At 31.9% G+C, this 21,793-nt stretch overlaps 1 protein-coding gene and 1 long non-coding RNA gene across 3 annotated transcripts; both read right to left on the reverse strand.

The window, feature by feature from the left end:
* Window positions 1–430: 430 nt before the first annotated feature.
* LOC111049291 (CLIP domain-containing serine protease 14D) lies at window positions 431–20,584 on the reverse strand. Its single transcript, XM_039438731.1, has 8 exons — window positions 20,453–20,584; window positions 16,715–16,889; window positions 9,356–9,399; window positions 5,924–6,032; window positions 4,978–5,159; window positions 2,964–3,059; window positions 1,740–1,936; window positions 431–750 (listed from the first exon to the last, which is right to left on the reverse strand). Exons 1-8 carry the CDS (start codon window positions 20,523–20,525, stop codon window positions 634–636), a joined length of 993 nt encoding a protein of 330 aa, XP_039294665.1. The 5' UTR covers window positions 20,526–20,584; the 3' UTR covers window positions 431–633.
* LOC111060852 lies at window positions 7,143–11,475 on the reverse strand. 2 transcript variants are annotated; one of them, XR_005573090.1, is made up of 4 exons: window positions 11,458–11,475; window positions 10,478–10,637; window positions 9,300–9,399; window positions 7,143–7,308 (listed from the first exon to the last, which is right to left on the reverse strand). It is a non-coding gene; the product is annotated as an uncharacterized LOC111060852 (long non-coding RNA). The 2 variants fall into 2 exon arrangements; XR_005573089.1 differs by lacking the exon at window positions 11,458–11,475 and having other exon boundaries at window positions 10,478–11,079.
* Window positions 20,585–21,793: the final 1,209 nt, after the last annotated feature.

Consider the following 21,793-nt stretch of genomic DNA (forward strand, 5'->3'; position numbering starts at 1 on the left):
GCACAACAGGTTTATTTCTAGAACTGTTCCTTTCTGATTTTAAAGTGCCTATTTTAAATAATTAATGGAAGAAATAAGCTAATTTGAAGTGAGGAGTTAATTTTGAATTTGTTTACAAAATAGATATGACTTTCTTCTGATTTCTAAATTAATATGCTGTTTTAGAATTTTTCCTTCTCATCAGAAGGTGCTTGTATGATATGGTGACAACGATAGTCTTCGTTGGGGAAGTGCAGAACCTTATAAATTTATTTCGCTTTCGACGAGGTTTTGTCAATATAATTATTAGTCCTATGTCAAAATATATAAATAGGCTACCATAAGTGTCTATATTCATTCAATGACTAGAAATAATATATAAATAACTGGGAAAACTATAATATTATTTGGAAATGATGGATATATGAATTATAACAATTGATAAAATGAAAAAATCATATTTATTGATAATAAACGGAAATCTTGAACACAATAATATAGAGTTTTCAAAACATGTAAAAGCTCAAAAGCATACGGTAGTTCATAGTACTATAGTGATATATAAGTTTCATTATTCATAGGTTAGTTGTTCTGAACTTTTGAACATCAAGTTGTTTCTGTTGGAGATCCTGGTTGAGATCCAATATTTTATAATCATCCTTCATTGGGGGAGTTCAACTTTATCCAATCCACATATTGATCAACTCTCACATACACGCTTGGAATACCTTCCACCCCGCATTTCTCTGATCCAAATGATACAATACCAATCTGAAAAAGGAAAAAATTATGACCATGGAGAAACTCTATGAAGCATCAAAAACGCATTGGCATGGAGAGGTGGGATAAATTGTTTCAAGTTTTTCCAGGGTTGGATGGGCTGCATTAATTTTATGTTTTTATTACATAGGCTATATCTCACGTTCTACGTGATTGTACGTTTTTGAATCTTTTAGGGCCCTGAAATAGTTTTTTGAAACACTGGATTGTTGAAAATTTATATAAGTTTACGATATTCTGAAAGAAATGATAAAAAATTCATATTTATATAAAATATAGAAGAAAAATAGGATATTACATTTCGCAATAATATTGAAGAATTATTCATATTTACAGAAAATATTGAAGGAAAGTGGTATATTGATGTTGATATAGTATATTGTTATTGAAAAGTAAATTCTTTTTTTTATTGGTGGGGAGTTCCTTGCGGAAATGTATGGCCTGAACCGGAATAATATATCATTTAAGCCGTCGATGGGCCTTACGATTGTCAAATTACTGGAGAGATTGAATATTTTCAAAAACATCAAATATGTGTTCACTCTGAAACATTGACAGGATTATATCCGAACAGAAAAAATTAATATATTTCGTATTACCATATCATGATAAAAATCTATATGTACAGGTGAATTTTTCGCTATTGTTCTACTACTTAACATGCAATAACTCAATTGAAAATGTTGAGAATTTAAATACTAGAACAATTAAAAAATTTAGCATATTTTCTCCAATGACACTTATTAAAATTCAATTCAATTCTATACTCAACTTCTTTAGGAGAAGTATCTCATCACCAAACACCAAAACCAAAGTAATAATATTATAGGAGTAAAATATTCACCATATAGTATTGTTTTTCAACGTGGAGTTGAATCTCAATCACACTGACGACTCATAATTTGTAGAGCTATTATGCACTTTTTGAGACTATAGACGATTTGAATATTATCACTCTCTGAATTGAAATATAGGTATACCTGAGTGAAGTGGCCCTTGGAAATTTTATCCATGAGAACAAGTGGAGCTCCACCAAATCCTGAGCAGGCGTCTTTGCCTTCCTCTCCACCAACACAGATTTCATTCATGGATAGAGGCACTGATCCTCCATACACTCGCACGCATCTGTCCAGACCAATCACTGGTAAGTCAATTTGCTGTTGTCTCTTTCTCACATCTGAAAATTTCAATTTTTCCCAAATTAGCAATCAGGTATACTAGATGCTAAACATTTTTTTTTAGAATTGACCTTTTCAGGTGATGTATACGTTATTGACAATAAGCTAGATCAGTAATGAAAATTATTAAAAGCTGTCAATTAGCCTACTAATAGTTGACGAGGACATGCTCTAGTATTCCGTTTGATTGTGTTCTTGATAAATGATGGATAATATCACAATAAGGGAGTGAGTATATAGGCTCACTTTTCAAGCCTATTGTTGAATAACCAATATTCTCATCAAATATCTATTTATAAAAACCCCTAATTTGAACACTACTTACTTCAAAACTACCTACATTGTTCATTAACACTACCTATATTATTTGTAAATATTTATAAGTGTTATATGTAAATTAACCCTACCTAAATTGTTCATTTTATAATAAAATTGAAAAATTCAGAAACATAATATATAAGCCTGCCATTTATTTTTGTTTCAAGACGCAGTCTCATGCTTCTGCATTATAATTTGGAAGAGTTTTGCAGTACGGTACATTATATCAGAATATTTTTTATACTGGTAGTTAATCCTGCAAGATTTTAAAAGTTCATGAAAATTTGTTCAAAGTGTTTACCTACAAAGCTAGGCTTATAATACTAATCTCTCTACGAACCCGTTAGAGTTAAAACGATAGCAAATTTTCAATATTTATAATATAGCTTGGAATGATATACAAAAACAATCTCCAATTATTCAAATAATGAACAATGTTGAAGACATCAATGACTACAAGAACAAATATAAATTATGAAATGACAAGCCCTACATCTGTTTAGCTATAAAAAATTCCTGAGCACAAGTGTTAAAAATGATTCTGCTTGTTAATTCTACATTTTTTTAGAAACTGTACCAATATAATATACATAATATTCTAGTACAATTATAATATATAAAAGTTGTAATATACATAATGAGTTATTACTGTATATGAGTTAATTATGCTACTGGTGTGAATTTAATCTATTTGTAATATTTTGAAACCTGTGTCTCCTGGTACCCTTCCCCAGCCAACCAGTATTGCTCGGCTCCCCTCCAGCGGCGAATGAGACTGATGCAGGCAGATTGGTTGCACTGTAACTGATGGACAAGCATTCATCTCAGATGGTTATTTTCAAAATGAATCACAAGAAAAGTCAGTAAAATTGTATTGATAATAATGTTTGGTAACATCGGTATTATTTTAGTGTTATTGATACGAGTATTATTGGTCAATGCCAATATTAGGCCTGTAGGTGGGTCGTAGAAGATGATTAACAGTATAGATTAATTCTTTTCTATTTAAACTTGTTTTAAAATATTTTTCTATCAATGTAAAAGAAGTATTTATATAGGCCTACATCTCATTTATCCTGTCAATAATATGATATTCATCTATTAATATAAATTATGTATAATAGAATAATAGCAATAACCTCATTACTCATTGGTTGTATCAAACTTGTAGTTATTGAAAAAAATCTACTTTTCCAATTCTTTCACTGTAAATCAACTAGCTTCAACTTCATTTGAAAATTCTACTTTTCCAATTTTTTTACTGTAATTCAACTAGCAACTCCTTCACTTGCAGCTATTGAATTTTTCAGCCGTTTTTCAATTGATATACAAAAATATGCCCTATTCAAACTCGTGTATATTTGTCGTATTAAACTAGTTATTCTCAAAAACATTTCACTTTTTTCAATAATTATTCTAAGACAATATAAATAAAAATATAAATCTGTGTACCCTTTTTGAATTATTTTGTCACGAGATGCTTCGGTACTAATATGCCATTTTAACTTGGAAATTATAGTAGCAGAAACATGTCGTGGCGAAATAATTTAAAAAGGGTACTCAGATTTATTTATTTATTCATATTCAAAAGTAGCCCTGAAGAAAAAAAATACCTAGCCTATTCTAAGACACTTTTCAAATAATTTATCGACTGTGAAATGTTTTTTGAGAATAACTGGTTTAATACAACAAATACATGCAAGTTTAAATAGGGCATATTTTTGTACATCAATTGAAAAATTAAGTAGCTGCAAGTGAAAGACGCCAGTAGTTGAATTACACAGTGAAACAAATTGGAACAGTACAATTAAAAAAAAAAACTTCAAGTTTAATACAACCAATGAGTAATGAAGTTGATTGATTGTAATTTTATTGAGTCTGATTGTCCTTTTATGCTTTGTTGGGTGCTATTGGAACAATTAATCAAATCAATAATTATTATTTTCAAATCTTCTTGTGATATACTCTTACAATAGATTTGAAAAAATCCGAATTTTGTGGATTTTCAACTAATTTTAACATGAAACGCCGAACTTCGCTCACTATGATGACGTGTTCTCTGCAACCAGTGAAAAAAATAATAAATGATCACGAATAAATAAATAATTTTTTTCTGTCCACAAATAAATAAATAAATGATCAATAATTCTGTCTGTGTCTCCAAAAATACATTAATTCTTACTCTTCTGAACATTTTTCCAATATTGGAGTTCCTATTGTGGATTTAAACAATTATTTTCAATAGTTGATAGGTACATCAAAATATTATTCCAACCAGTAAACTTATGAATAATAGCTCACGTTAGATATTCCATAATAAAATGACTATTCAATATTATAATGTACTCAGAGCTAATTCAAATCAGCAGCAGTGGGCTGATAATTTAGACCTAGTAAGGTTTCCAACTTCAAGTACCTTTTAATAAATATATAAAGTAGGAACATTATATAATATTCTTCAAATTTCAAAATTCCAAATATGAAAATGAACGTTTCATATTATCACAACGACTAGAAAAGTTCACAAAATTAAAAAAATATGGTAATTCAATTTAAATACTTGTTAATTTTATCATATTGCAGTGGATCTATGTAAGTCTTAGATTTCTCTGTGGATAAATGTAGAATAGATGATTCAATAAATATTTGTCGGACAATAAGGTAATCTGTGATCAGCAGCCTACTCAATTTACAGAAGTGAAAGGAATTGAATTTGGCTAACCTGAATAATTGAGCCTCTGCTTGAGAACCAGAAGAGCTATATTATGACGATAGGTTTTTGAAGAGTAACCTGGATGTATGACAACATGACTGAGCGGTACATCTCTCACTGGCAAAGCGCAAAATGTTGGCGTGCAGTCTGGATTCTGTGAAATATCATATTCACCCACTCGCACTGAAACTCTTCATACAGGAGAAAGTTAAATAAAATTTATCAAAAAGAAAAAAACAAATACATAGATTTTCTATGTAATATATGTTGAACATTATAGGCCTACGTTGCCATTATAATTTTCATTATGGACATTGAATAATTATGTTTGAGAATAAATAAATTGTATTAACAGTAGCTAGAGAGTGATATTTAGGGGTCACATGACTTTCTGGTAAGAAAAAGTCATACCAGAATTTTTATAATCATTTACTACTGTATTATCATTTAATTATAATATTACAGTAACTATATTACCCACTATGGGTAATATAGTTAATGTATATAATATGAGTGTTAGACGTACAAATGAATAAATAAGTAGGCCTACCTAGTGCGGTGCTGATCCAACTATATAGTATGTGACTCTAGAATAAGTTTGGTTGATGAGACGTGATAAAAATTATTATTTTTCTTAATGAGATTAACACGATTTCAATGTGAGAACTTAGCCTACTATAAATTACTTTTTATCAATTTATAGCCCTATTGTTGATTGAATTCAAGCGAATTGAATTGAATTGAGCGCGCATTACTTTTTCCAATATATTCTGTGAAGATGATAATGCTCAGAGATAAAATAAGAGCAAAAATTAACTTGTTGTTTGTTTGATAAGCTTGCTGTTTTGTAGTATGCAATATTATCCATAAATTATACACGATTTAAATCATTCTGGAATTTTTCATGTAATCTCCATACAAATAATTGTGGATGTAATACTATACAGGTACTTACATGCTCAAATTATCTGGATTTTTGAGTGCACAGTGAGCAGTTGTTAGGACTACTCTTGGAGCTATGATTGAGCCACAGCAAGGATGCTCCAGTAATTTTGTTACTTTATCTAAAAAAAAATTATTGATAAACTTGTATGAAGAATATGAAGGAATGACAATTATTTTTTTGAAAATATTATAGCAATGTTGGTACATATTGCTAAGATATTTTGACAAAATATTGGAAAATATTGTCACAATATTGAGACAACATTTTTTAAAAAATATTGTCTCAATATTGTGACAAAAATTATCACAACATTGTTCAATGTGTTGTAAATGTTGGTCAATGTTGTCAGAATACTCTGACAATATCTTTATGAAACCTTTAATATTTTTTGAAAATATTATAGCAATGTTGGTACATATTGCTAAGATATTTTGACAAAATATTGGAAAATATTGTCACAATATTGAGACAACATTTTTTAAAAAATATTGTCTCAATATTGTGACAAAAATTATCACAACATTGTTCAATGTGTTGTAAATGTTGGTCAATGTTGTCAGAATACTCTGACAATATCTTTATGAAACCTTCAATATTTTTCCTACGATATTTGAAAATATTGGTTGATGTTGGGAAGATATTTTCCTGAAATATTGAAATATATTAACACAATATTGATATTGAACCGAATATTTTACAAAAAATTGTGGAAAAATTATCTCATAATATTGTGAGAAAATTATTCCACAGTATTGTGAGAACATTATTCCACAATTTTGTACAAAAATTTTTGACACTATTTTACAATATTGTGAGAACATAAGGGTACAGTTATACTATGTGCAAGCTTGCTCAAATAAGCACTTTCAAGCTGGTACCTAGTGCCAACTTACAGGTGAAAAACATTTTTTTTCAAATGGGTGAAACACGTTATGATGTGCTCGGAGAGAATGGAACTAGCTCTGCATTATTCATGGATCAGTTCTATTCTCTCTGTGCATGTCATGAGGTGTTTCTATGCATGTTACTAGATTCTGTTTTTAACTGTAAGTTTTCACTACCAGCTTGAAAGCGCTTATATGAGCAAACTTGCTCATAGTGTAACTGTACCCTCATTACACAATTTAAAAAAAAATTATAAATACATTTCTGCAATTTTGTAAATTTCAATTAATATTTTCAACAATATTGAGGTTTCAGGGATTGATTATTCAATTAAAAACCGTAATTATAATCAATTACTAATTTATTGTTTATGATATCAGTAAATTGAACATGTAGACACGTTTTATGATCTTTTCTGTCACTACTATTATATTATTATCTATTCGAGAGGTTCATCTTCACAATCGATGTCGATTATTGTTATTGTAGCTGGTGTTGATGGCTGATTCCTGGAAAAAATGAAAATAATAAAAAAATCTGAAAGAAACTAATTCAAAGCAGAAAATAGTTGATCAATTTGTTTTATTAATACTTAATAGTTATAATTGGATATGAAATCATAAACTTGTATTTTTTATTGATAGAAGTTGTAGAGAATCAGATTCTGAAGAAAACGTTGAATGGCGGTGATTGTGTTAAAGTGACTCAAATTTCAGAAATCCCGATCGGAAGAAGACAAAATAGTCAAACCATAGCACATCTGAATCAGTGTTTAGTCTCTCTATTTTGATCATTTGATCACAATTTCTGAGTCTTGGGTAAGTTTTACACAATCATGCCAATCAACATTCCCTCCAGAATGAAGTTATAGCTAGAGTACCCAATAAAAAAATTGTTGGTTGATGAAAGACAAGGTTATTAAAAACAAGGTTATTCCGATTTGAGGAAACTAAAAGTGATGGGGAACCCGAAAAATAGTACAGATCAGAGATCCCGACTACATTTGAGATCACGACTGGCGCATTGAAAATATTAATCATATTGAGCTTTCATGGCTCATAACATCCACAAGGTTGCTTTAATAAAAAAATTATTGATCAATTGAGTTTTACATTTTTACCAATGTTTTACTAATAATATCATGTTTCTGTAATGTTGAAATCAGATCTATTTATTAGATTTAGTCCAAGTAGAAACCAAGTGAAGTGTTCTATTTTGAGAAGTGTAACAAGATTACAACATAAATGATATTATTGTCTTGCTGAAAAAACAAGTGCATGCGCACGGTACTAGAATTTCTGATCTGTAGCACTTCAAAAGGCCGGGACACATATAAACGCACCGAGCCCGTGCCGAGGTACGGCCGAGCTACGCCCGCGACACGGTGATGGTGATAGGAGAACACACATATCCGTGCTACAGCCGAGCGGCAGCAGTGTCTCAGTTCTGTAGTGCTACTGTGCTCTGATTTCTGAATGTGTTAAACTATTGTTAATAATATAACACTATTAAAGCTTGTTACATCCGATTTAAATTTATATTTTTCAATTTTAAACTAATTACCTGTAGACACAGAAGATGAGAATCATAGTGCTGGTAAATATTTCGGTGCATAACAATACCACAATCAGTCATGTGTTGGAAATATAAATATAAGCAATAAAATTGTTATCTTCTGCCGTATGTAAATCTAAACGTAATTGGTTTTGAATTTAAAATTTAAGACACAGTCATGGGTTCATCTTTTATACTTTTTGCTGTTTATTTTATTATTTTTAATATTATGTCTATTATACCTTTGGCTTAAGTTATTTGGTTCTACTTCTACTTTAACTTATTTTTCCGTTCAACCATATTTCTCATCACTTCGATCGTACCAAACTGGAAAATTACGTATCTCTTCAATAAGTTTTTCACTCTCTATGTTAAACGAGCCCGCACCGTCACCGTTAAAAAGTAAACTGAACTAGTCGGTGACAGCGCGGGCACGGCTCGGGCAACAAACACGGTGACGGTACTGACGCAGTGCGGTAGTATGTGTCCCTACACGTTTGAAAGCTTTTGTTTTCTCTCGCCGTAGTACGTCCGACACTCGGCCGTGCCGCGGCGCGAGCTTGGTGTAGTTATGTGTGTCCCGGCCAAAAGTTTACTCTACCTACCCGATTTTCATTTCGTCCCAATATCAGGCAGTTATGGAACAACCTTCTTTTTAATAACATTGGGTGAAAGATGCTTATTCAGGAAACATCTCAATACAGAGTGAGTAAAAAGTTTGAAAACGGCTTGATACTTTTCATAGAGGTGATTTGATGGTCGGACGTAGGGGATCGTGCTAATATAAAAGTTCCTATACTCAATCATGACATTAAAAATTTGGTCTGCTATCTTGGCTCAGTGATATTGAATCCAAGCTCTTTTTTTCGAATGGGAAGATGGTCGTGTTATACATGATTCCAATGCTGTTTTTCAAGAAAAATTGAATTGTAAGATTAATGCTTACATTTTGTCCAACTTGGATTGGGCTTGTGCAAGCCACGAAGCCGCTTTCAACTAGACCTGCTTCAATTCTGCCTTCGGCCAGCACCGGTTTGTAGCAGCTTCTGTAACAATAAAATTTATGAGAACACTAATCATATCACACATTACTCATTACAATGCGAAAGAAAAGTATAAAGGACAAACAATGTATGAACAAAACTACTTTTTCTAGGTGGGATCGGCTGGAAAGATAAGATGAGGAGGAAGAATATTTTATAAATCATGGTTTATCATGTAATAGGCAGATTGTAGTAAAACATGAACAGGAAAGTGTTTAGAAAAACCGATAAGAAGTCTGGGTGAAATAATTTGAGAGGAAAAAGTGAATCTTCTGAGCATGTTATAAGAAAATTGTAATATTAATGAATTTCCAAAAAATATCCATTATTCAGTAATGGAATCATGCTTTTTATTATGTAGAATTAACGGTGCCCTACAATTAGTAGGCCTATCACCTTGATATTCTAGAAACTCGAAATAGAATGAAATATATTTGGATAAAAGTCATTTATCTCTAGTTTTCCATATAGTATTTCTTTATTGGAAATTGAAAGCTGGTCTTGTTATGCATGATAGGCCTATCACTTAACTTGCTACCGCAAAGCAAGTAGGCCCCGCCCTCGGAGGTTGAAATGAAGGTAACGATTCTATTCTATTCCAATACGGAATTTCAATATGAAGTGAATGGTGAGAACCTTGAATCAATAGGACAAACTGTTTCAAAGCTATGTGGAGTGTTAATCACAGACTTGTAGCTTACTACAAATCAATTGCTATTTCCAATACTAATTAATGATCAGTATTATAATGACCACCTCCCAAATTGAAAAAAATCAACTTAGAGATCCAATATTGCAGATCCAGGATGGAATGACTTCTTTTTTTATTAAATAGAATAGAATCACTTCTTCATTTTAATGACATGGCGAAGTTTGGACAGTAATGTCCACTCAACCACGGTGTTTGTGGATGTCATGTTTAATGGCGAAATAAAGTTTTTGAGTCATACAGTGAAGTAGAATTTTCTATTCAAGTGGGATTTTGTCTGACTGATATTGATATTGCAAAATTAGAGTTGTTTAAAAAATATAAAGCAAGCTACACAGTGAACTTCAAAAGAGAAATTAGCTGAAATCTTACCAATCATAACTTCAGTTATCAGAAGGTCCTTGAAAGGTTTTTCTCTCTCTTATGGTCGTCCTTGCTTTGGATGGTAAGGAAGGGTCACCAGCTTCCCCATGATACTTGTGATTGTGCGCCCTTCCGAAGCTTTATCGGCGCATGACGCGACATACGTCTCCTTTGAACAATGAAAAAAATACTTTAGTTGAAGAATAAAATTAAAGTATTCTCAAAGGGATCAAGTATGTCTAATGAATTCATAATGTAACCTTTGATTTTTTGCAATTTCCAAAAAAAACTCTATTAAATAACAGATTATGTACGGTATGTGAATCATTTTTGTTCTAAGTGCTAAGTTCGGTTCCATTTAGTGGATAAATTCCACAGGTACGGCAAAAAAAAATTATTGAACTAGGTGTTTGGATTCAGGATTGAATTCGGAAAAAATAATTTTAAAGTTAGTGATTTGAAAAGATTTTGAAACGCTGAACATTTGAAAAAAAATTATAGGCTCTGATACTCTTATACCGATGGAAATAAGAGACTAAATAATTTAGTGTCTAATTATTTATTTTTAGCTTGAACCTCCTTATTATCCCCCAGTCATACAATAGCCCACAAATTTGGGTTGGGTTATAAATTATAATTTAGCCCACAAATTTGGGTTGGGTTATAAATAATTTATAATTATAATAACCCAACCCAAATTTGTGGGCTATTGTATGACTGGGGGAAAATAAGGAGGTTCAAGCTGTAGCTCATATATTACAGCCTACTATAACTATAATGTGTATTCAGGATAGGTAGAATTCAACTGGTCAACCAAAATAAATCAACTAAACCCACCCTTATAGAGAAAAGATAAAACACAAGCTACATCTATAATATAATAATGTATATTATTTTCTCCAAGCTACCCTATAGTAGGCCTAATTATACTTTTATCAGTCTAACTGATTCAAACTTCCATAAATTTAGTAATATTATTGTGTACTTACATTGATGATAGAAGATCAAGTCCAATAACTATATAGCGAAAAGGCAAACAAAACTCAAAAAGGCGCGAAAATACTTCGACAAGGAAGGAGTGAGTTTCGAGAGAGAGAGCACGGCCGTGGACAATGGTGAAAGTTAGGCCTACATACTATTACAAAAGTAGGAGCTTGTAGGAGGGGGAGAGACTCAAACAATATACCGTACGGTACTAAAAAGTATAGCAATAGAAGACAACCAAGAAGATGGCGGAACTGCCGAAAGATCTCGTTGTCCAGTGAGTGATTTATTCATTTATTGTAAAAATATCTGACTGCTAGTCGTTTTTTCTAAAAGCAAAAAGAGATTTAATAATAAGCAGTTCGTGATGGAAAACAACATTGAAGAATTCAATAAAGACATTTGCAGTTGAAAAGAGAACATACAGCGTAGGGATTACGGATTAGATTAGATTAGATTAGAGTTCTTTATTCATGCAGGCCTATGTTATGTTACAATATAATACACTGCTGGCTTATACACTAATTTAGATTGAATGGCAATATTTCTTATTATTGAACGAATTTTACAAGATATGAAGAATTAATTAATGAGAATAAAGATTGAATGCAATTTTTGAATAACGATAATTGGCCGAACGCAGTGAGTTCTATGATAACTCGGATTTTCTTTCGTCTGTCTGTATGTAATGCATTTACGGCCAAACAAACGCGTTGATAGAATTCTGAGATTTGGCAAGAATGTCCTTTCTTACTGCGCGTGCAGTACACCAACTTACACCTTTGTCTCGATATGGTGTAACTAAAAACTATTTGCACTCAACTTCAAGCCACAAAATAAAATTATAATTAAGAAAGAAATGTTATTGTTGTGATCATGCTCTGATCTGATCGAATAATAAACACCGATTCTGGTAGAAGTAAGTATTCCTGAGAAATAAGCGATTCTACTACTGAAAAACTTTCTGTACCGGAATTCTAATATCAAACCTCCATACCTACAATCTGATAATTTCATATTATAATAAGAAAACTATTTTCTTGAGCTTCGTGAAGCCAGTGATAGTTAAGCCAGTTACACACATCGATTTTTGGACGATCGATTTTTTGCCGTCCTTATGAAATTACCAGATTAAACGAGACTTGAAACTCTTGAATACATTATCTGTTTGCCAAGTTATGCAACTGTCGGAAAAGTAATAAAATAATATCCTCCCCATTAATACGCGACCGGAATAAGATTGATACGATATCAGAGAAAGTGCAAAATGCTAAAACTAAAGAAGACTTGTAAAATGCTGTGAGACCTCAAAATTAATCTATATGGTTCAAATTAGAAAAGAGATAAAAAAACTAAATTGCCATTCATCCCCATTTAAAAGGATTCTCAACTCCGGCTACGAAATGATCTTGGCAATATAATTTCGCTTGTATTTATGCAAAAAACTAAGCACCTGAATGAAGTGAGTGAGGCGTGAGCTATTTTCTCTTTCTCCTTCATGTTGTGTATGAAAAATCATGTTGTATTGTCTCTTGTGTGATAATTATATTTTACAAGCTCATTCCAAGCCTTGAAGAACCACAGATTAATCTAGAATCACTATGATTCTCAAAAATGTAGTAATTCCAATGATTGAATTGACTCCTGTACAGGGGAGTATCGTTGGCATAACATTTGCTGTTCTCACAACTTTCCTTGAATTGGTTCCTGAGTTTCTTTTATAGAATTCAATTTGATATCTCTAATCTATTCCAATACTCAACCATGAAAACCAATTTTCGAATCATAGTCTCAATCAGAACCTTTGGATATCGATCTTCTAGTAGTTAACAGAACCAAAATGCAAAGAGTATAAAAAAACCCACCAGTCACTGGTGGTAGGGCTGTGGTTGGGTGCAAAGTAAATTCTGTTATTATTGTAAATGGAAATAAATACGAAATATCTCCACTTTCGAGGTGAATTTCATTTCAAAGACTGGAGAGATATCGTCTATTTTTCTTTCAAATAGTCTCCAATTTATCATAAGAGACAATACAGTAAGTTAATATTCTTTGACATTCAATATTTCGATTTCCGTTAATTGAATCAAGCGACTACAATGTAATTGAAGGTATTTAAGTGCTCTCTGATTAATATATAGATCTACTGGGTAGATTAATTGACTCAGTATGTAATTAATAACTTGATTGTTGAATTCTGGAAATTACTACTTATCACAATTTCCGAAAAACTACTTTATGGGTTGTGATGAAACTTCTTATTTCTTATACATAGAAACATTAAAAATAAAAAACAACAGCTTTCTAAGATCCTAGATGTTTACCAATAATGCAGCTATCTTGTGGATATAATAACTTTAACTTCAAGAAACTTTCAGGACTGTTTTCAGAGACAAATATTGTTGAAGCGTTTGAGTTATATAAACTGTGATGAGCTTCTAGCAAATAATGTGATACAAATAAGATACTTTTTTCTCCTCTCAATACTCTCAATATTATTATGATAGTTTTTGTGATATGTTGATACACAAAATTAACGATGCATTTACTCCGCATGTGCTGGAAGTTTAGGTGTGATTGATTAATACAGTACCGTATCAATAATGAAATCAAATATTGGGCTTATCGAGAAGTAATGACAATCGTTCAAGTATTTAGTCTGAATCGTATCTGAAAATGACTCTTCAACATCAGTAGCAAGTTCTATTTGCACAAAAGAGGAAAATCTATACAGGTTTATTTCAACATGAAATTCAATATTGTGTCATCCAATAAAGTATGTAATGAAAACATTTGGGGTATGTTGGGTATGCTCTGTAGATGTGAGATTCTCTAAAATTATAATTAGTAGATAACCCGTGTTCCGCAATGGCGGTCTAATTAAAAACTTGACCCACTGAAATATTCAAGAATTCAAAATAGGCCTAAAACCATCCTCGGTCAATTAAGAATCAATATGCAAAATATTTCAAGTCAATCAGCTCAGTAGTTCTGGTGTGATGATACGTCATTCGTGAATTTCCTGTCACCTACGTCTGTCTATTAGCCAATATTATTTCCTTAATTAGGCTATATTATAGATAACTCTAAAACATCAACACAGACAAATTATTATCGTGATTCACATGATACGGAAGATAATTGAATGAAGATCTAGAACTTACATGTAGGCCTACATTATTTTGCTGTAAACTTACTATATTCTTGATACATACTATACATTAGGATAGGAAGATAGTTATGAGAGTTTCAGCAGCAAATCTTCCAAAAACTAGTGTGACAACCTCTTTCATCTACAAAAAGTGTTACAAAACTGTAGTGTGTTCTGTAAAATGTTATTGCCTTTATATTATATTTGCGACACGTTTCCTACAATCAAACTTCTATATTATGCATTTATAATATTTCAAACGTTAATTCATTCTTCAGAAGTTCATATTTCTTAACATTTATTATGTTTCTATAAGAGAAACTATGGAATATTATAGAAACTTATAGAAGATTAGAAAAATCTATGCAATACAGGTATGACTCATCCAATTCAGGTATTAACGGTTGATATAAGTGAACAGTTCACTCACAACTCAGATTACGTAGTGACAGTGGACTCTATACTAAATAGGCTATGTATCGTTCATGTACTAGGCTATAGCCTACTTCAAATTATGGAACAGTACTGCGATGTACTAGAAACTCGAAACGGAGAAGCAGTATTAGGCTACAGTTTAGAATTTAGTTTTTCAGTAGGCTACCTGCCAGCAAAGACAAGAAGATTCTCAGCCAAAAATCCAGTTAGTGGTGTGTCACACTCTTTTGAATTCTGATCTATTGATGCGAATTGGAATCATTGTCTACTTTTCAACTTTTTCCCATCCAGAAAGGTTTAGAAGGTCCCTGCTTTGTAAATACTGCAGCTATAGTTGAATAGCTTTAGTTATACATACTAGGGATAGTGGGCAGTTGGATGAGTACTTATATATACAGGACAAAACATCTTCTCTCGCTTTCTCTATCACTTCTCTCTCTCTCCTCCCCTCTTGCTTATTCACCCCCTCTCTCTCCCGCTTACTCACTCACTCAATCTCTCACTCACTCACTCTCTCTCTCACACACTCTCACTCTCTCTCTTTCTGTCTCTTTTAATTAATTTTTTATACTTTGTAAAATTTGTTCAATAATTAGCATTACCGTAAATTTATGTATAAGCCAGTAAATATTGTAACATACATAAATAAATAACTCTAATCTAATCCAATCTCTCTCATTCACTCTCTCTCTCTCTTTCTCTCTCTGACAACTCTTTGCTGAAACACGGCCGATTTATGTAGTTACATCACAATATTATATTATCGTTATTTAAATTGCATTAAATCTTCATTCTCATTCATTTATTTTTCATACCTTGTCAAATTTGTTGAATAATTGGCAATACTGTCATTTTGATGTAAATAAGTGTATAAGCCAGTGTATATTGTAACATACCTAAGTAAAGAACTAGATTTATTCTAATATAATCAATCTCTCTTTGTCAGTTTGTCAGCCTTGATCAACAAGGAGAATTCAAACCAAAGTCTAGACTTGTTTGACCCTTGCAATAAAAGCTAAATACCCAACAAGCCATATTCGAGCTCGACTCCAACAAGTATGTCATCCTTGAACAAGAAGGGTTTGCTGATTTCGATTCAAGTAGAAAAATTCAATGGGATTTTGATTAGACTTGAGCGATATTTACATTATCATTCAATATTGTGACAAAGTTATATTGATATTATGTAAATATCGCTAAACAATATTTACTTGGTAAATTATCCAATATTGTATTGATATTATCTGAAAATGTTGAACAATATCTACATGGTATATCATTCAATACTGTGACAATGTTGTCTAGATATTATTAAATATTGCTTAGCAATATTTAGGTAATTTTAAATTTAATATTGTAAAATAATGTTGTATTGATATTATCTCAATATTGCCAAACATTATTTACATGATATATTATTCAATATTGCGACAATGTTGTATAGATATTATTTAATATTGCTGAACAATGTTTACATAATATATGATTGGAAATGGAAAGGAGAAAAAAATCTTCATATTAGGCGCAGTTAGGACTTGTGAGTACTGTTGAGTCCTCTCTACCACTCAACCTCACATACTAACAACATATTAAATATAGGCTACTTCATCAAAATCCAATTTCTTATTGGCTTGAAAATTTATATCATAAACAAAAGTTTATTTTAAATAACTCACTTGTTAATGTTTAGACACGATTTCTCAACCAATTGAAGAAGAGGATGGCAGCTTGATAATGGGATGCACCTCGCATTGCCCGAGCAAAGGAACTCAACAAGATCTTCACTTACAGCCATATGCGGCAGAATCCTTTCTTCGCCATCGAACTCATCATCTTCAGCCATGTACACCACTGTAAATAGAAATATTTTCAATATAAAATATCTAGTTTGAATGAATATTTTACTCAAGTTGTAAGCCAACGTCTAAAATGTGCTTTTCTATGGAAATCTGTGATAATTATTATCCATTAAAAGGCAAACGCATTCATTCGAAGGATTATGATACATATACATGGTGATCGAATCATCCGCCCTAAACATTCCTGAAGTATTTTGAAATACAGTGGGCTGAAAAACATTATTGAGATACATATAAACATTATTAATTTGGATGCAAACGTTTCTTATATAGCCTGCATATTTTATTACATACATTTTGGATATCGTAGTAAGTAATATCATTCATCCTCTCTGCTATAAATACTTTTTGTCACTGAGAAATGTTGATGGAGGTTCATATTCTATAGCTAGCTTTCCCTCAGATACTCATGCTATAAAGGCTATATAATGAGATGAAAGCTCTAATAATTGAGTTTGAATTAGTTTTAGGCAATACATTGATCCAGGGTGATCACATGCTATGCATCTATTCTAATTACGTTGCATACACCGTTATAGTCCTATGCTAAGCTGTAAAATTGTTTTCATTGCATTTATTTGCAATATAATATATGCAATCGAATGAGCAATATATTACTGGAATAAAATTTGCGTGATTTTTTTGATTAACGATTTCCCACCCACTCTCCTTCACCCAAAAATGTAATCACTTACTTACGATTGTAGTAATATAAAATATAAACACTGATTCACAGTTCATTAGTAATCAGTAGTAATAATAATAATAATAATGATAATAATAATAATAATAATAGTTGGCCTCCACATCACCCCTTATAGCCAACCCGTTCCATCACATGGCGCCAAGTGACTAGTAAGTATACTTAGGCATTTTCGTGAAATAGAACGGCACATGGCCTTGGTATATTGCAGCTGTTAAAAAAAATAAAAAACATTTAGAACTCGTATCACTCGAGTATGTTTTACATTGATCGGATTTTCTCTTAAAAATGTTGGGTGCTTCAAGGAAGTCAATTTGATTAGACAATTTATTGCCAACTTCAATACATCTCTCCAGAGGGGAGGTACAGCTTCTTAGGAAAGCGTGAAATTGATGATAGTGTCTCAAATTTCGTGAAGGAACAACAACTCCAACTCCTCGATCACCAATATTCACTTGCCCATGAACACATTTATATAAGAACATCGCATCAAATTTGGTTTTTCTCCATTCCAGAGATTCACAATTTCACGGTCTCGCATAATTGTCTGTAGGAGAGTTCCTCCATGTCTGGCATGAGTCGTTTTAATACAAGATGCACAAATCTTCTCTGAACAGATTCAATTTTATTAGATGTACATAGTCTGTCTCTGTTCCAAGTAATAGAAGCATACTCCAGAAGACATTGGACAAGTGAACAATAGAGGGTCTTCATTTTGCAGGGATCCCTGAAATCTCTCCCAATCCATCTCATAGCTCCAAGTTGTCTTCTTGCCCTTGCCACAATATTATCAACATGCACAGTGAATAGAAGTTTACTATCAAAGGTAACACCAAGATCCTTCATACTTTTGACGCGCTGAATATATTTGTGTTTGCAATTTTGTAACAAAACCCAAGAGTGTTAGTCTTCCTGGAGAAGGTCATGATGAATGTCTTTCCCACATTGATAGGCATGAAATTCCTCCTAGACCAATCCAAAGCCCGGTCAATGTTGTCTTGCAAGGATAAGGAGTCCTCTCTTGACTTGATTTTCTTGAACCTCAAAGTCCAGAACTCCTACAATGTCATTCATAAAAATACTGAAGAACAGTGTACCAAGATTGGAGCCCTGAGGAACCCCAGACGATGTTGTGAAGCTTCTGGAAGTGGCTCCTCTGAATCGTACACAAAATGTTCTATATTCAAGATATGACGTGATCCAGCAAATAAGATCCTGATTGAACCCGATATCAGAAAGCTTTCTGATCTGTACAGAATGGGGCATCTTGTCGAAGGCCTTCTCCAGATCCAAGTATACCACATCTGCTTGCTCTTGATTCTCCACACATGGTCCAACATGTGATAAGAAATTTGTCAAATTAGTGGTGGTGGATTTGTAATGCCCTTCTTCTTATTAAACGAATATTTTCCTGTTTAATGCAATGTTCACTTCCTGTTCAACTTTAATCATTTCAATATTCACATCATTATGATAATAATAATTGAACTTTTTTATAGATAATTTCACTGTGATTAACATTTTTGTGTAGATGAAAATTGTTATTGTACATGAAAATCAGGCAGATTTCATTGGTAGTCATACATTGCTCACTCGATTGCCAAACAAATTATCCAAATAGTTTTTAACTCTTCATTAATCAATTATTATCGGTACCGTAATATTTTGTCTCAAAGTAGCTTCAAAAATAGCAATGCAGCAGGTACTGGTAACTAGAATAGTGTGGCATTTAATAGTTGTAAAATAATACCATAAGTATAAAACTAATTAAGTAGCCCTGAAGAAATACGTTTTGTAATATTTAAATAATTTTATGTCAGAAATTTAAATTTTATGTCAGAATGGAACAAAGAGATATTTGTTATTAAACTTTCAGTATAGCTTCAATGCGTTTTGTTAGGTGGTAGTGAATTCTCAACATAAATAATACAGCTTGAGTTCCAATATTGTTGAACAGTAAGACTTTATAAACATTAAAATTCGAATGAGTGGTGCCATAGTGAATACCGTATGTTTTGTGGAAATGCTAATTCTACTATATAGTATTGCATGAACATGGAATAGTTGATACAATACTTTTTCAGAATTAAATTTAGTTCATTTATTTTTTGTAATGTACGGTACCGGTACCGTGAGTGATATGTAAAAGCGTCTGTGCGCAGTAATAAAAACTCAATCATGATTTTTTTCAAAATGACTTGAGCTTCACATATTCCATATTATTTTTATCTCACATTGAATTTAGCATATCATATTCATATGACAGTAATGAAATATAAGCGTGTACAATCCGATTAGTGAGAAAATTTATTGGAATGATGATTGTTCTGGACTGAAATTATGTTTCCTTCATTTATTTAACTGTATTACTCAACCATGATATTTATAACAAAAACGCCTTCACAAGCCATCATATTCAATGTTTATTGAAATAATTCAACGATTAGGCTATTTATCCCAATCATAATATAATTTATGTAACGATCCACCAGTGCATTACAATAACGACTTTTCATCAAAATAAATTGTATATTCAGAGGCTTGGATCTGGACCATTGAAGCTATTGCATAGCTTCAAATCTAAAGGTTGTCAATAATGATTGGAAAAAGTGTAAATTTCATGCAACTGTTGTTAAATGTCAAAGCGAACTGATTTCCATGCAATTTGCTTCTGCTCATAAATACTTTAAGCTTCCTGATGATGAAAAGGGGTGAATTCCTATGCTCTGCAAACTCTGAATTAATGTAGCCTACGGTATCTAATTATAATTCTATATAACTCGTTGCATATATCGGTTATGTATGCTCTGAAAGTGTAATTTATAATGAAGAATAATAATTTATTCACGCACCTGGCTTGAAAAATGATAAGTTGAGCAGTAATATGATTAGACTGATGATGAATGCACATCTATGTCCACTCATAACTTTGGAGAGGTACTTCTTTGCAAAACATACAAACGCTACATATGACACTCATTCAGGACTATCTAACTCAAATTTGTCACCAAAGCTGTTGAAATGTACATGTCTGCATGGGTTTAATTGACCATATGTGATGTATTGCCCCGTATCCTCATACACCTCCCATTTCCATGTACCTGCTCACCCCTCATCGTAGCGCTCTGCTGTTTTATTGCAATGTAGGTTGATCACTATCAAATTCAGCGCTGTGATTAGGCCGTAATTACTATTCCAGAACATTTTCTGATACTTATCAATCGTTGTTATTACTGTTTGATTTATATAAATGTACCCGTGTAAAAACAGGAATTGATCAAATTTTTCTGATCCTTAATGACTTCATTCTCAATTTTAGTTGGCATTCCAATTCATTCTATAACAAATGCTCAAAACCACGGGAGAAATAATTATAGTCTTGGATGTTCAAACATATTATAAAAATATGATTCGATTATGTTGATTTCTGATACAACCTAGTAAATAAAATTATCATGCAGGAATAATACTAACACAAATCACACAGTTATGTTGTAAAATGTAACTTATATTATACTGTATATTAAGTGTATTATTATAGAGAAAGACCATTCATGAAATCATAGGTTTAATTGAGTTGAATCAGAGATGACAGAAATCATTATAAATGTAATAATAAAAAATGTTGGTTTCTTCATTCTATGGTTGAATCAAACCAGAAGGATGAATTTGAAAAAAGTTGATAAGGACTATATATTACTATAAGGACAAAAATGCTCTAATTATAAATAGGCCTATTATTTTTGTACCGTATTGAAGTAACCGAATCCAAAAGTTAATTGAGTTTATGTTGAGACATTTCTATCAAGGAAACTAGTTAATTTTGAATTGAAAGTTGGTTAATTCATCCTTTCATAGAATGTTCGTAATCGCTACATAATCCTAAGCAAGATCATAAAAAGTGATCGGGACTTGAAGAGAATCCATGATAAAGTCTATCGAGTTCGGAATTAAATTTCCTTGAATACCTTTACATAGAGATTCCAAGAGAGTCTAGAAGTATACTGAATTGTTTTTGATACCATTCAAGAAAATGATTTTGTGTTCATAAACCTTGTCACGTTATTCTTTATATTTAAATAACGATTAGCCTCCTGCTTGGCATCAGTCGGTAGAGCATGAAATATTGATATATAATTATAAAATTAGGTCGTGGTTTTTCAATAGAATACAGTCTCAAAAATCTTTATAGG

The sequence above is a fragment of the Nilaparvata lugens genome, chromosome 1, assembly GCF_014356525.2.
Source record: "Nilaparvata lugens isolate BPH chromosome 1, ASM1435652v1, whole genome shotgun sequence".
In the NCBI taxonomy this organism is placed as follows: domain Eukaryota; kingdom Metazoa; phylum Arthropoda; class Insecta; order Hemiptera; family Delphacidae; genus Nilaparvata; species Nilaparvata lugens.